The sequence below is a fragment of the Limanda limanda genome, chromosome 8 (assembly GCF_963576545.1).
Source record: "Limanda limanda chromosome 8, fLimLim1.1, whole genome shotgun sequence".
Classification (NCBI taxonomy): Eukaryota; Metazoa; Chordata; class Actinopteri; order Pleuronectiformes; family Pleuronectidae; genus Limanda; species Limanda limanda.
In genome coordinates this window covers 14,885,773-14,901,398 of record NC_083643.1, presented here as the reverse complement: position 1 = coordinate 14,901,398, position 15,626 = coordinate 14,885,773, and the positions used below count along the sequence as shown (strand labels likewise).

At 41.1% G+C, this 15,626-nt stretch overlaps 1 protein-coding gene across 1 annotated transcript; it reads right to left on the bottom strand.

The window, feature by feature from the left end:
- Nucleotides 1–19: 19 nt before the first annotated feature.
- alpk3a (alpha-kinase 3a) lies at nt 20–14,417 on the bottom strand. Its single transcript, XM_061077305.1, has 13 exons — nt 13,904–14,417; nt 13,084–13,205; nt 12,206–12,323; nt 10,805–12,080; nt 5,199–7,665; nt 4,195–4,342; nt 3,593–3,720; nt 3,458–3,493; nt 2,702–2,976; nt 2,532–2,620; nt 2,222–2,439; nt 2,089–2,137; nt 20–1,994 (listed from the first exon to the last, which is right to left on the bottom strand). The coding sequence occupies exons 1-13, from the start codon at nt 14,041–14,043 to the stop codon at nt 1,655–1,657; spliced, it is 5,406 nt and encodes a 1,801-aa protein (XP_060933288.1). The 5' UTR covers nt 14,044–14,417; the 3' UTR covers nt 20–1,654.
- Between the last annotated feature and the right edge of the window lie 1,209 nt (nt 14,418–15,626).

Genomic DNA, 15,626 nt, shown 5'->3' with positions numbered 1-15,626 from the left:
ATAATAAAAGTGTGAATCGTTGTATTCATTTATTTATTTATAAAAAACATCAGTGACATGGTCTTCCATACCAAAGACAGCACACGTTGTAAACACACATTTATTCACTCACTCACTCATTCACACTCTCCCTCACACACTTACTGCTTTGCTTCACATTACTTTAGATATGTCGTCCTCCGACTTTATGTACACGTTAACACAATACGACAATGTGCTCGCATGACACCACAGCATAACATCATCAGTTGACTAATTTGATCAGATTCCATTTCAAATATTTTTCCTAAAATTGTGTTTCCTTTCATTCATAAGGAGTCATGCATGAAAACAGCAGATCTTTAAGGGCGGACCTCTGGACTCTACTGTTGATCATTAACCAAGAATCAATGGAAGACATTCCTCTAGATTTCTCATCAAACGGAAGAGGTGACATCTCTTGTAAACTGCGTCTTTTGCAATTTAACTGTGGATATCTGTGCAAATGTATGAGATTGTTTTATTTCCATTGAAAATGCTGGTAATTGTTGACCACACACTACACAAGCTAAACCCACTGGTAAGGGTGATTATTGTGATTTCATGCGGCAAGCCTTAGCAAGTGATCAGTGAGGCAGCAGACAGTCTACCCTCTCAGTAACCTTATCGCACAGTCCATAGTACAGTTTCCAATAGCTGTGTGGACCCCTGTGTGCAGACTTACCAACTGCCGGAAACACACTCACATGTTTGCATGTCAACCAGCATAATGAGCACGGCGTAGTTAAAGAGTTCAATGCTAAGCCCCTTATGCTACTTTGACATTCTCCAGCATATACTCTGAAATAGTGTAAAAGGGCGGATTAAAGATACCAACAACCTCTATAATATAATATAAATATATAAAGTACTCAAAAACTACTAAAATTGAAAAAATGCCACAAAACAAAGTGCACACAAACATCTTAGACCCCAAAGTGTAATTCCACAGCATAAGCTCAACTTTGCTCTGTGAAGAAATGCATGTAGTTCAGTTCTACTTGTAAGCATAAATAACATCTCCAAAATAACTTCATACCCGACACGTGTACTGTACATCATAGATGGACATGTAGTATTTCATACGGATACATTACCTCAATCACTCCTACGGTTGTGGGCGTGTATATTTTATACACCAAAGTCATTTCAATAAACACAAAAAAATACTAGCAACTTGCAGATATGATACAATATATATCTCAAGCTGATTATTATGTTTGTCAATTTAAAGAGCTGATAAGACCCTGAAGCAGGTGTTTGAATGTGGTGTTTTTCCTTCTCTTACAGTAAAAAACTTGCTGTGCCGGCACATTTTGAGCCAAAAGGTCAAAACACCTTGTGCTTATATCACTCCACATATTCTCATTAACCTTTAAACTATATTGAAGGATATAAGTTAACTGAGTATCTGAGAAAGTTAAGAGTTAAGTTAACTGAAAAAGTGATGTTTCACAGTTGTGATGTCGACTGAGAAATCACAGTAAGTAGATTTTTTGACAAGTCAAGCCAACGTAACTGTTTTTCTCACAACTCTTACTCTTTGTGTCCGCTCTGGCTTTGGTAGTTGGAAAGAAACAGATTATAGGTAACCATTAAAAGCAGTACAACATTGCTTGAAAAAAATCACGTATTCCTATTGCATTTCAGGAGCATCAGCAGCTTCTGCAGGTTTTGTTTTGGTGTCTGATTTATTGTCCTCTGTCTCCTGAACTTTTCTGGTCACTTTGGGGCTGGAGGTGAGCTTTCTCGACATCTGAGGGCTTTGTCCTTTACGCTGCAGCTGCGGGCTGCCTGAGCCTAACTTGCGGTTGAGCAGGGGGCTCCGGGACCCCTTTATCTTGGTGGACTGCTGCAGACTATCCATAGGCTTCAGGGAGCGCAGGCAGAGAAGCCCACAATAGTAGTTGCACTGGTGCTGTGTCAGGAACTGGTCGAACACTTCAGGAGAGCCATACTCTGTCAATCCCTGGTATCTGAAACACAGAGGACAACTTTATTATAGCAACTTTATTATAATTTGAATGTATTGAATAGAAATAAATGATATTTTTTAAATTGGATACGAACCCTTTTGACTTGGTCACAACTCTAACATTTGTTAGCTTTGTTTCGACACCTGCAAATACACATGAAAGATTAAGAGATTATTAATATTTTCATTCCCACTTACTGGTGTTATCACCTTACACACATGGCTCACCTTCCAGTCGAGTGACAAGCAGATTGCCGTGTGTCCACTCATGGATCCAATGCTGGAAGGAACTGCATTTCTGCTCCATCTCAGAAACGGTTTGTGTGATCAGCTGGCCTTTAGGATCCATCATGCAATACTTTTGAAAGACTCCTTCAAGGTTGGTCTCCACTGTGGCGTACGGCACAGAGTTTGCAGGCCGGTACATGAGATACTGAGGGATCACTCTGCAGGCAACACAAAGTAAAGAGTGGGTTGATCTCTAACAGTGTTGCACATCACATATGAATAATCAGAGTATAATTATTGTGGTACTCACTCTAGTGAAAAGCCAAAGTTCTCATTAACTCTCGCCTCTGCCGTAAAGATTTTACAGTATTCCCGTATCATGTTTTGGACTTTGCATTCCTGGCAACACAATGAATTCATTCAATCAGACTCATGAAGTGCAATTTACATTATACAGTAGAAAATAAATCCACCACTCACTTGCTTAGTGATCTCTAGGTTCCTCTCAGCCAGGTTGCTCTCTTGTTTAGTCCCGTACGCGACAGGGTTTTTAATTTTGATAATACAGTTGCTTCCGGAGTCAAAGACGGGATCGAGGCCGTAGATGACCCTCACTTTACTGGCTTTCCGAGCGCAGCCCTCCCCGAGGTGCACCGCTTCGGTCATGATGCGGCCAAAGTACTTGTCGCCCCAGGTCCCGCAGTCCACCAGGCCTTTGGTGAACAGCAGTGGCGTCATCTCGATCTCTTCTCCCACTTATAAAAAACACACACTTAACAATGAGCAGTGATTCATAGAAAATGTGAAACTCTATTCATGTGAAGTCACCGTGACCTTTGACCAAAAAAATCTAGTTCATCAGTTCATCTTTGAGTCCAAGTGAATGTTTGCACCAAAGTTGAAGAGCTGATCTTAAGATATCACATTCAAGAAAAATAAACATATTTGAATTAATTAATATTTGAATTAATCCCAAGTGAATGTTTGTGCTAAATGGGAAAGGATTCCCTGATGGCGTTCTGGAGATATTGTGTTCCCAAGGCAAAAAATTGTCAGTTGTGAAAATCTAATTAAGTCATCCTTGAGTCCAAGTGAAAGTTTTTACAGATTTTGAAGAAAATTCCCTCAAGGCCCTCTTAAGATATCAAGTTTACAAGATGGGATGGATAACAGACATACAGACAACCACAAAGCATAATAAAAACATTAAAATGTCCCTGTCGATATATTTCTTACCTTCCAAATCATCTTTTAGTAGAATATCTGAGAGAACTGTAAAAGAGAAAACCAATAAAAGACTCATAAATGCATATATGACAGTGTTAGGTCCAGATTTCACACTTGACTCCTTACAGGAACACTGTATCGTACCGTCTGAGCTGAGCAGGAAGTCAGTGGTGTCAGTCCCGTATTCATTAGTGATAGTGCAGCCATATACCCCACAGTCTTGGTTGGATGCCAGCACAATAGCCAGCGCCACTTGGGTTTCATCGCCTCCACTTGGGATAAAAAAAAGGGGGAAAACACACATTAAAATTTGCCCATATGAATTTGCAGATCCAACAACAGCCCACAAGGTGTCAGTGAGAGACAAAGACACAAGCGCAGACAGCTTGGTGCTGACACAGCAGCCACTCGCCCCTATATAGACTTTTAATGCCCCCTAGAGATGAGAAAAATACTGTGTCGGGTTACAGTGTCTGTGTCTAGCCAGAGATTCACCGCACTGTCACATGAGCTGGACGGAGGACCACACAGTGTACCCTGAGGCCCAAATAAATCCTGCTCGTCCTCCAGGAAATATTGTCTGACATTTGGAGCCAGTCCCACTTTTTACCAGTTATGATGGCTGTAAGTCCTCAGAGCAACAGCAGCGTGAAAGCCTAGGTTATGGAGTTAATGACAAATAAAGCATTGTGTGATTTTGCTGGTGATTAATGTGACGAGTAGTTGGCACAAGAAGGGGATTTTACCTTCTCTTCACCTCCAGTATCTCTTCCTCTTCTCTGTACCACTTGATGACAGAGTCACTGAGTACGTTGAAGAACTGGCACCACAGCTTCAGATGTCCTGAGGCGTCTGGGAACGGCTCACCCCTGATCTTTCGAATCACCTGTGGAGCTGATGGTGCAAGGGCCCCATGGTAAATATAGAGAAGTGGGAGTGGAGACTCTCTAATGTTTCCACTTCCTCAAGTGCCAGGGTAGAGGTGATCATACTCACTTAAACAGAATCATTATTAATGTTTTTGTTATTATTATTATTATTATTATTATTATTATTATTATTATTATTATTATTTTTTTTTTTTTTTATAGGGGTAACATAGAACCACAATTTTTTGTTATATTTTTTTGTGAATAAAGTTAAACATGTTGCAGTAGACATGTCATTGAACAGCCAATCTTGTGACTCAAATTAGACTTAAAGTGTATCGTGTGTATTTTGGTTTATATTAATTAGTTACCTCTGCCAAGATGGTTATGTTCTCACCCGTGTCTGAGTGTTTGTTGGTTGGTTTGTTTGTTTGTGAGCAACTCTAGGCAAATGTGGAATGGGTCAGGGAAGAACCGATAAACATTTGTTGTCGACCACATTTTTACCTCCTTTGTGTAACTTTGTGTGATGGGGTGTTTTTCAAAATCAATTCACAGTTTTCCCTTGTAATAATTCATTGATTTAGTTAGGAAAAAACTATGAATGTGTGATATTTGGTGCAGGTACATTGAATGTAAGGAGACTGTTGGGCCTTGGCAGAGGTATGAGCACTACTGAGTAGTTTTACTAAGTATGAGTTATATAAGTTATTGTATATATAAGATATTACAGTACATTGTACAATAAGGTTGCTACATCTCGGATTGGAAAACTTCCACTTCCCACTTATTTACTCAACATATCCTCACAAATTAAAAAAAAGTTTTCATCTTATTCATCAAAAAAATTATAATGAATGATAATGATTGCTTTATTTTACCTTTCAATGGGTCTAGCTTCTTTTCAGCTGTTTTTTCCTCTTTCTTTGGGACTGATTCCTCTTTGGGAGTCTCGTCCATGACCTTTGGAACCTCCAGCGTGGCCTTCCTGCGGTTCAGCAGAGGAGAGCGCCTCTCCATTGGGGGTGTATTCTGTCCTTTTGGAGCTAGTAATAACGCCGCCCTGCGCGCCTGGCTGGGTGACATGTAGGGGGTTTCCTTCTTGCCTTGAGTGTCCAGCGCACTAAGCACTGCTCCATCTCCATCCTCTTTAGGCTTTAGGATGAAGATTTTGCGGCGAGCGCCGGAGGCCAGCTCCTCAGGTGTGGCAGAGCGTATAAGGGACAGGCTGTCTCTTCGTTTCATCCGGGGACTATTTTCACAGGAAAGGGACGTAGTCGGCGTGGAGCCTCCACTGAGATCTTCCTCTGCCTTGTCACTCTGACGATCCCCCATAGTGATGACAGGGACAGCCGTCACTGACTCACTGTCTGAGTCCTGAAAAGCTTTGGCCATGAATCTGCGCAGACTGCCTGGACTCAGTGATGGATGTGCTGGAGGTTTGGAGCTGAGTCTGTCAACAGAAGGTCTGCTTCTCTGCACTTCCTCAGACACTGAATTCTCTGTTTTGGGCTCTTTAAGAAGTTTTATCTTAGAAATTTCAGGAACAGTATTGTCTTCTGTTGTCTTTTTGGACGACGGCACATTGTCGCCAGCCTTTGGTGTTAGAGCTTCACATGGCAAAGAGGGGCTTTTCGCCTTTATAATCTTCTCTGCCACTTCTTCAGTCTGTTTTCTACTCAGACTTTTTTCAGGCTTTGTCTTCAAGTCATTGACCCCATTGTGCTTTGTTCCCCTTTGCATGGCATCTGAAGTTTCGGTTTCTGTCCACTCACTGTGTGTGGGCAGGCCGAGGCCTGGATCCGCTTCATGACAAGAGACAGAGATCGGTGGCACCACAAACAAAGGCACCGTTGGAGTTTCGAAAGGCTCCAGTGCATGTGGAACATTGGCATTTACAAATGCATGATCCTCCTTGTCATCAGTGCATGACACATTTATAACAGGAATTATTGCATTCTCCATCTGAGGGAGCTGTTCACTGCTTTGCTTGTGCGGATGCCCCCGCTCTAATATCTTAGTGTCATCCTGTAATTGTGCAACTTCCTTTTCTTTCTCTGTCGATGAATTATTACTCTGCATACTTTTCTGCGTGGGCGGCGAGCCTGGAGAATCAGTCACGTTCATGTCTTGGATTATCATTTCTGAGATATGAGTTGCATCATGGTTCTGCAACATTGCCAGATCTGATTCTGGCTCATTCAATTCCAGGACAGTGCTATCTTTGAGCTCAGGCTCGATTATTTCAATTTTTGGGATTATGAAATGTTTATGTTGGTTTACATCTGGCACAGTTGGTTGAATATCTGCGGTGTCGTCAATAATAGATATTTGGATTGTTGGAATATTGACTGAGGGCCAACCCAGCTGTCTCTCGCTACCTTCTTGAGGTGTAATTTCACTGTGTTCCTCCGAAACCTCAGCTTCCCCCTTCTTGGTTTCTGCTACTAAAAGTGTTTCTGATTCATCCATCTCTTCTACTTTTTTCTGTTTCTCTTCAAACTGTAAACGCTCATCTCTCGCTTCAGTGTTCTCACCTTCTAAAATCACCTGCTCTGTGTTCACATTGTTACGCAAGTTACCCTCTAAACTATTCTCTAAAGCACAATTCAACACCTCTTTCAAGTCACTCCTGTCTTCACTGCTCCTAAAACCTCCGCTTGAACTCTGCACTGCACTGACATTGTAGCCTTGTGCACTCTCCTCTTCTGCAGAAGGAGAACATTCGTGCTGCAATTTTAGGTCAACCTCCCTCAAACCCTCTTGGGCTGCGGCAGCCGGAAATCCCACATTCATTTCCTGAATGGGTGAGGTACATTCTGTCTCTTCTTTTACACAATCTTCCTCTGCAGCACACGAGGCTACCGCAGGCAGAGGTGAAAGCACCTGATCTGGTGTCCTGTACTCACACAGCTCTACTCTCTCTTCCACTGAATTTTCAGCTAATTCAGTAACCTCAGATCTCACTATATCTGAGCACAGGAATTTCACTTCAGCTTTCTCTTCCTCACACAACTTGTTGGAGGAGGAAGGGCCTTCCGTTGTGTCCTCGCCCATTGAATCGATATTCAGCTGCTCCTCTTGGGTTGCTCGTCCAAGGCTGTGGCTGTCTGTCACAGAGATAACACTGTTAGGGGGAATCCAGCTATCTTCAAACACAACTATAAGGGATGCAGGGGGATGTTCTTCTTCATGTGGGGCTGTAGTCTGCTTTTGAGAGGCAGATATATCTTCTCTGGGTGAAGATTCGTCTCTTGAAGTCTGTTGATTGGGCTGAGGTGAATCTATTCGACATCCTGATTCTCGCTGGTTGATTAATGAGGCTTCCTGAGAACCTTTGTGCTCCATCTGGGTGGAAATAAAAAATAAATAATAGTTAGAGCTTTAAAACAAACACAAACACATTTTCTTTTACTTCCTATGCATGCAAAACTTTTTTTTTACCAGTTAAATTGGTAACTGGCAAATTCTGTTGTCACCAAAAAACACACAGCATCATATTGTTGTTGTCGTTGTTGTTGTTGTGTTATTACTTATGTTTCGTATATCCTTTCCTTTTGCCATCACTTTTGAAATAATTTTGACTGGTGATTTTAAATGTTACCGTATTTCTTTAGTTTGTTCTCTTTGATGTTTTTGTTCTCGTGTTTTTAATTGTCTTCTTTGAGAAGCAATTTGTAACGGCTGTTTGGAAAGTTGCTATATAAACAAAGTGATAATTATGATGATTATTATTATTATTACTAATAATTAACTAACTTAGTGTTATTATTATTATTATTATTGTTATTATTATTATTATTATTATTATTATTATTATTATTATTATTATTATTATTATTATTATTACAAATCCTGCTACAACCGATTATATCCTTGGTAGACAGTAAGTCTGTGAACAAAGTTGATCGGTTATCAGTCCATAGGTTAAGGCCTCCACAGATATGTGGAACAAGTGCAGTCAGTCAATATATTCCTGTGTTTAACAACCTGTCAGCTTATTTCAGGAACCTATTAACCTCTTGTTACGTGCGAGTTTGCTGAAACCAAGTGTTAACTCACGGAAGGGTTCAATAACATGTGCAGCAATTCGGTTTTACCATATAGTCCAAATTCTAAATTAAGTCCAAACTGGATACCCACATAATACCAACTTTGGTAATACTTAATATTAGGGAATACATATTAACCGTTAACTAGTTGCTTATCAGCATGAATATTAGTAGCATATTAGCTCTTCACTGTGCTATATAATGACTAATGAAGAAGCAAAATGCTACTAATATGCATGTTAATAAGCGACAAGTTAATATGTGTTCCCTAATGTAAAGTCTTACCCTAACTTTTATGCCACAAACAAACATACACGTTTTTGCCTCTGCCTCTGCACTTTGTGCCGCATGTTGAAACACACACAGGGGAATTCCCACGCTTGTGTGCTGTTGACACAGGGCACTTGCTGGGTAGTCCCGGCACCAAGTGTATGCTCCACATTAATCTGTCTGTAACTTAACATTTTTTTTAAATGAAATGACTTGACTTTGAAGTGAAGTCGTTATTTAAATATTCCTAAAAGAAACATATCAAATTTGAGTATGACTGCAGAGAAGATTTACAGTGAAAACGTTCAGGCATACATAGAAGTGTTGTTCCCCTTTCTGCTCCCGTTTCTGCCTTTCTCACCACTGAAATTTACACGGAGGAGTAATGAAGCCACGTGCTGACTCGTGATTACAGGTTAAGCCAGCATTGACTTCTGAGAAAAACAAGAAGTTGTGGCTTTCAGTGGAAAGGAACTAGTGTCACATTTAGTCTTAAATTGAAGGGCCAATCTTAACTACACTTCCATGTGTAAATAGATTTATATCCTATCGTGAGACAACCGTGTTTCAGATAAAGATCTGACTTCCTCCAAATTAGTCATCCATTAAGTCTCACATATAGAAAATAGGTGTGTTTGTTGTTCCATATGAAGGGTAATTGCTCTGCAGGTGGATTGTGCCTAAACAAAGTGACCTCACTTCCCTTTTCCAGCAACACACAACTTAGTGTCAATTCACAAGGTACACCTCACTGAAGAAAGCCATTCATGTACTGAGATCAAACTTTTTTTTAAAATGATTTATGGATCTGGTGAAATTCATCAGGACCATTAAGAGAACTGATGTATAATAATTTCATTTAGATGACATTCTAGGTTTTGTGTGTATCTTAAACCGTCTGTGTCTACCACATGTGCAAATGCTTATATACGATTTGTTCATCAATCCAATGAATATCAGTTCAACATGCAGGCAATGCTGTATATTTAACTGCTTTTCAATAATTAATGACATACTGAATAAAAAGACAGGGTGACTCAAGATAATTGTGGATTATCTTCAATGGGTTTTTTCTCTCTTTGTTTGAATTTGAAGGGACTGGTCAGGACCATTGCTTCAGATGAAGATATTTAGTTATTGACAACCATCATCTTTTCCTACTGTACTATGGCTGTATCGTGCAGAGCTCATTTATCACAGTTTCATAATCCTAATCCTCCACATGTGACAGACAAGAAAAAACTTGTCTAGCTGGACCTCTACACGACAATCCGTGTTGCCTTCCTCCCCTTTTCTTTTAACAAGGGGGGTGGGTATTTTAAGATATAGGGGACAGTGAGGAATGCGTCGAATGTGACAGGGCCCTTCTTTCATGCCGAGACCTGCCACGGGACCCGCTCCACTGCCGCTCAACCCAGAGCCCGCTGCCCCTCTGTCATGCACAGCTCTGTTTGTAACAAGAGCCACTTCTGACATTCAGGTTTCATCATGATCTCTGACGCACTAGTGTCCCAGTCAGCGCAGCCAACATCCGAGATATTTTCCCAACCGATCCGACTCTGTGCAATGTAGACACACAACAACTCCCACCCCTGCTCCTCTTAGTTCCCTGTGTCTCTCAGTTCCCCACACTTTCCTGTAGAGTGATGTTAATTCTGCAAAATGGTAAATTATCTGTTTTTAAGTGGCTTTTCATTTTGCTATTCACACGTATGAGTACAGTGACGCCAAGTGCGCCATTTTCTCTATCATAGACCACCCATATACTGCCGGTACAATCGTCAGGGGCAATTTGGGGTTCAGTGTCTTGCCCAAGGACTCTTCTGGTAAGTGGACGACCCAAACCACCTCTTATACCACAGCCTCCCACATCCAGACGGACCCTTTCCACCAGTATCTGATTCCTGACTTTTTGCTGAATGTATAAAACTGGGTGTGTACTGTTTGATTGCCCCAGACTCCCCAAGAATATTACATCTACGAATCGTCATCTGCTTTTCAGTCTCCCATACTTACAACCTGCAGATGCTCAAACCCTAATCTGCCATCTGTCATTGACATAGTTCAGGCGTTGGCGCTGAAGTGGCTCATCTTGTCACACAACTGCAGCTTATAAATAACTCTCCAAGTAGCAGCCAGCTGACCTGCTGGACTGTTGTACGTACCTCGCTGAGGACTTGAGGCTCGGACAATGACATGTCTTCACTTGGCCTGCTGCTCCCGGTCGCCTCTGACAGATCCACGGCATCCGCTGGCTCAAAAGCGACCTTGACACTCTGACCTCCGGACTCTTCTGTGGGCTCAGGTTGCGGTTTATGATCCGGTGGCTGGTCCGTGTGCAGAAAACTGTCTTCACTCTTAGGTTCATGCGGTAGTTGAACCATATCCACACCTTCTGAAGGCTCCTGTGGATGATCTGTTTCCATGGGAACAACATCCTCTCTGGAAGGTTTGTGTACGTCTGGTTCCTGGTGCAGCCTAAACGACAGCGGCATTTCCGGTTGAAGAGGCTGAAGTGAGTCGTGGTCAAACTCGCTCTCCTTGTTCTCATTGTGATCATGAGAGTCTTTCTTATTCTTACCGAAGAAGAAGTCTTTGACGCTGTGGAGCATCGAGGAGAGGGAGGCCTGCATGTTGTGATGGTCATGATCCTTATGAGCCTTGTTGTGATGCTTACCGTGGCCTGTTGTGTGCAACATCTCTGACGAGCGTTTTCTTTCATTCTCTCTTTCTGCAGCCAAGCCCTCTTCTTTTCTTTTCTCATAGGCTTCCTCCAGAGCTTTCCCTTGTTCTTCCCGCTCCTTTTGCATCCTCTCTTTCTCTTTGCCATCATTCACATCCATCTCTTTAGGTTTCTCCCCACAAGACAAGTTCTGTTTCTCCTCAGCAGCCTGAGACTGGAGTGTCTCTGCCAAAAACTGGGCCAGACCGATTCCTCCATCGTAACCGTTTTCACCTCCGTTCCCCATCATATGGCTTCTGCTGCTGTTACTGCTGCTGTTGCTGCTAACGCCAACATCAACACCATTTGAGATCTTTATTTTCTTTTTAGCCAAGGCGTCCTCCTTCACCAGGCCGCTGTCTACGGATGTGACAGGTTGTGTGACATTTTCTTCCACGGTTACACCGTTAGGTTCTGCGACGGCTCCAATTTTTTCCCCGGCATCAGAATTATCCTGTTTCAGTGGTGGTGGTGGCGGGATGTGTCGCTTCCTTGGAGGACGCTCCGGGCTCTTTGTTTTGTTATCTTTATCATTCTTTTGGGAATTATTTTCCAAACCTTTCTTCTTATTCTCTGCTTTCTGTTTCAGCTTTGCAAAGAAACGCTGGTGGATCAGAAACTCGCTCATGGTGCCAACCTCCAGAACTCCCGAGCAGGAGACAATGCCTTTACTGTTGCTGGCTGACACCTGATAGATGGCTGCATCGTCCAATGTGCAGCTGAACAGAAATGCTCATTAATGACACATTAATCTTAAATGTAGGTATATTATAGGTACAAGCTGCTACATTTCTACTGCATTTGTGTAATAGATCGATTATGGCCAGAGTTTTGTCTTACATACTTGTAAATATGAAGAGTGTGATTTTTTCCATTCTTTATAATTTCATATTTTGGGAGTCCACAGTACCGGTCCATCTCCATGTCATCTTTATACCACTTCAGTTCAGGAGCTGGGTGACCTGTAGACATGGAGACATTTTGAGGAACTCATTGAAACATTCACCCTTTATTGACCAATTTCATTAAATTATTCATACCACAAAGTGCTGCTTATATTTATACCTCTGCCGAGGAGATTATGTTTTCATCTGTTGGTTGATTGGTTTGTTTGCTTGTTTATGACCAGAATTGCACAACAACAACTCAACCAATTTCCATGAAATGTTGTGGAGGGTTGGGGCATGACCCAAAAAAACAGCCCATAAAATTCTGGTGTGGATTCGTTTAAACTACAACATTTACATTGATTTTTCAGAGGATAATTCATAAATCATGAGGGGAGAAAAACAAGCATGTTAAGTGGACTATTATCTTTATGAGAATGATGAAATGTAGTGCAGATCCAAACAAAATCTAGTTGATAACGTGACAGCCAGTGCTAAATATTTTCTTTAATGAAAACTTATATGTATATAAAAGACAGTAGAGGCTTTGGCATCCCTGTTGCATCATGTTTTGGATGTGTGAATCATCAAAAAGCTGCTTCTGCAGGAAGGACCCGCCCATTCAATCAGCCTGCAGCACAACACACAGCATCTTGAAAAACAGCTTCAACGTCCTATTATCTTTTGTTCATGAGGAGTTCATCTTGTGTTGTCATGTTACATTTCTTTCATTTAGTCACTTCCTGTCTCTTCACACAATCACTTCCTGTCTCTTCACACAATCTGAAAAACTCTATTACTCAAGCAGAGGCATAGAAAAACACTCAAGACCCACCTGACACCACGCAGGTTAACTTCACGTTGCAGTTTTCCGAAACTGCCTTGGTTTTCAAGGTGGTGTCAAAGGACGGCTGTATGTCCTCGGTCAGCTGAGCCATGACGCTGCACAATGTGCTCCTGGAAGGAAGCACTCAAGTGTTAAAGGGGCAATCCCTTCGTTTTCAGACAGCGGACAGTTTTACACTTCTGTAACACGTTGGGAAGTCTTCAATTCTGTCTGTGCAGCACATTCACATAACTCAGGGAAGGATGTTAATCAGAATTTCTAGTAGTGAATAAAGTGTGAAAGGAGTGACAGACAGATGACATGTCAGGCAAACAGAGTTGTAAATCCAACAACCAAACCGTTTCCGTTCATCATCACTAAAACCGAGCGCAACACTGGACAAACTGGGCACATTACATTACACTCAAGGGCGTGATTGTGTTTCATTCTTGGGAGTTAACCAGTTGTTGTGGTTAAGATGTTAGTGGGGGGGTATGTTTTTAAGAGTATGGATTACCTCGTTGGCCTGTAGTGAGAATACCTTGAATAGCTATTCGGAGAGGAGGCAAATAGAGGGACGTCAATGATTGCTGCCCTCCTCTTTGACAAAAGGAACGTCACATTAATGATCATTTGTGATACATGTGATTTTTCTAACCCACAATGTGATGCCGTCAACATGGTCAAGAAAACATAAATGTACTTTACTTGATCTGTTTGACCGAGACGCTTGTTCTCAACCACCATATGATTAAAACTTGATTTTTTTTAAAATACAAATCTGCTACACATGCTCTTAATACACATGGGTCATATAAGATTCTTCTACCTGTTTTCAGGCCTAACATTGGAGAGGTAACTACTGCGACCTTCTGGACGGCCATTGGAACCGTTGCCCTCCTCATCGCTGAAGCTGCTTGTCCTCCCACTGCCAGAATAAGTGCGAGTCATTGGCCTTCTGGAAGTCATTGTCCACTGTTATTGGTTCACAAATAAAAAAAGCGTAAAATCCGTGACAAATGAATCAGCCACAGTATAAAACTTCTCTGCCTTCAAATCCCCAAAAATTCAAGGCTCAAACTTCAGGGTAGTATCCATGTCAAAACCCCTGGAGGAAAAACAGAACAAGAAGAAACGCTTCAGTTGAAGTTGATAAAAGACTTTGTGAGACACACAGAGAGATATTTGTGACACACACAGCTCAGACTCAATGCTTGTCCTTTCTGACCAAGCAAAGTACTTGGAGCAGGTTATAAATAGATCAGCTATCAGGTTGTGGCATGGCTGTTTAGTGGTCAAACACAAACCCAAAACATGCTACGTACTTGTATGGGTTAAAACTATAATTCATTGTTTCTCTGTCACCTTAAATCTTGGTAAAATCTTCCAACTTACCATTGAGATGTTGTCAGTGTTGATTTGGAGGCAGAGTCTGTGAAGGAACTCTCTGTAACTGCCTATCATAGACATGCATGTGTTGCCAGAAGGCTCCTATTTATAGCAGGCCTACAAATAGGTGCAGGAGCACATCAGACTTTTTTCAGAACTAGACTTAGAAAAGAAGTCTGAAATATGAATTGAATTTAGAAAAATAATATCAGCCAGACAACACCTTAAGAAAAATCATCACTTCATCAGGATGTCTTTCTGGAAAATCACTGCTGTGTTTGGATCCATCTCACGAAGTTGGACAATGGCCATCCCATCTTGGTGAACGAGGAAAGTAAATGAATGTGGACTTGCACAACAAGTCTGTAGAACATGATTCATGACGTAGCTGGTGACGGCCAATGGTCGATCTCCTTTGTTTTGCTCAAGTGCTCTTACCTCATGCAACACATGGTCAAAACACAGTGACACACTCAGTGCTCACATTTCACATCAATTACTAAAAAGCAGAATCATTAGATATAATCTATGTTGTTGATTTAAAGGTGTTATTTATTTAGATTGGTCTAATTATTTTGTAAGTGTTTAGAGAGTTATTGAATGGTGTCAGGCCATGTTTGTTATTATTTAACATTGTTTCGTGGATTAATTATTTTTTACATCATATTTAAACTTAATTTGATTTAATTTAAAATTAAAAAAGATTTTTGGGATTTCCTGGTTGAAAAAAATACATTTAAACAAATAAGATTTTTATTCAAATATCTGATAAAATATTCAACAATGACCACAAATTAAACAGCAAAAATACATTGGAAAAAGAGATTGTTTAAAAAAGATGCTCCACATTTTATGCACTTTATATTATTAAATATATCATTAGATGTTGTAATATTCCTGCTGGCCTGTTGGAGCTGGCCAAAAATATATATTTTTAATCTAGGGAAAGTTCAGGAAAGCGATAAATGATCATTATGTAAACCTGTCTACACACACCAGGTTATTTAAACTGGTTCAATCTCAGTGAAAAGGTCCGTTTTAGAGACCCAGTTTGACTCAAACTCAGGCTTTTAGTGAAACTTGCATGACACGAGGACAGATTGCTCATTACCGTAGCGTTGCAAAAAGAGGCTCTAAGTCAATCTCCCTGTCAAGTTTTACAT

What these genes read in the sequence shown, in the direction of transcription:
- alpk3a (XM_061077305.1), bottom strand. Translation starts at nt 14,043, where the DNA reads ATGACTTCCAGAAGGCCAATGACTCGCACTTATTCTGGCAGTGGGAGG. An exon ending in AATGTTAGGCCTGAAAACAG is followed by an intron (nt 13,206 to 13,903) that starts GTAGAAGAATCT and finishes GCTTCCTTCCAG; the next exon opens with GAGCACATTGTGCAGCGTCA. An exon ending in GAAGCTAGACCCATTGAAAG is followed by an intron (nt 4,343 to 5,198) that starts GTAAAATAAAGC and finishes TTGCACCATCAG; the next exon opens with CTCCACAGGTGATTCGAAAG.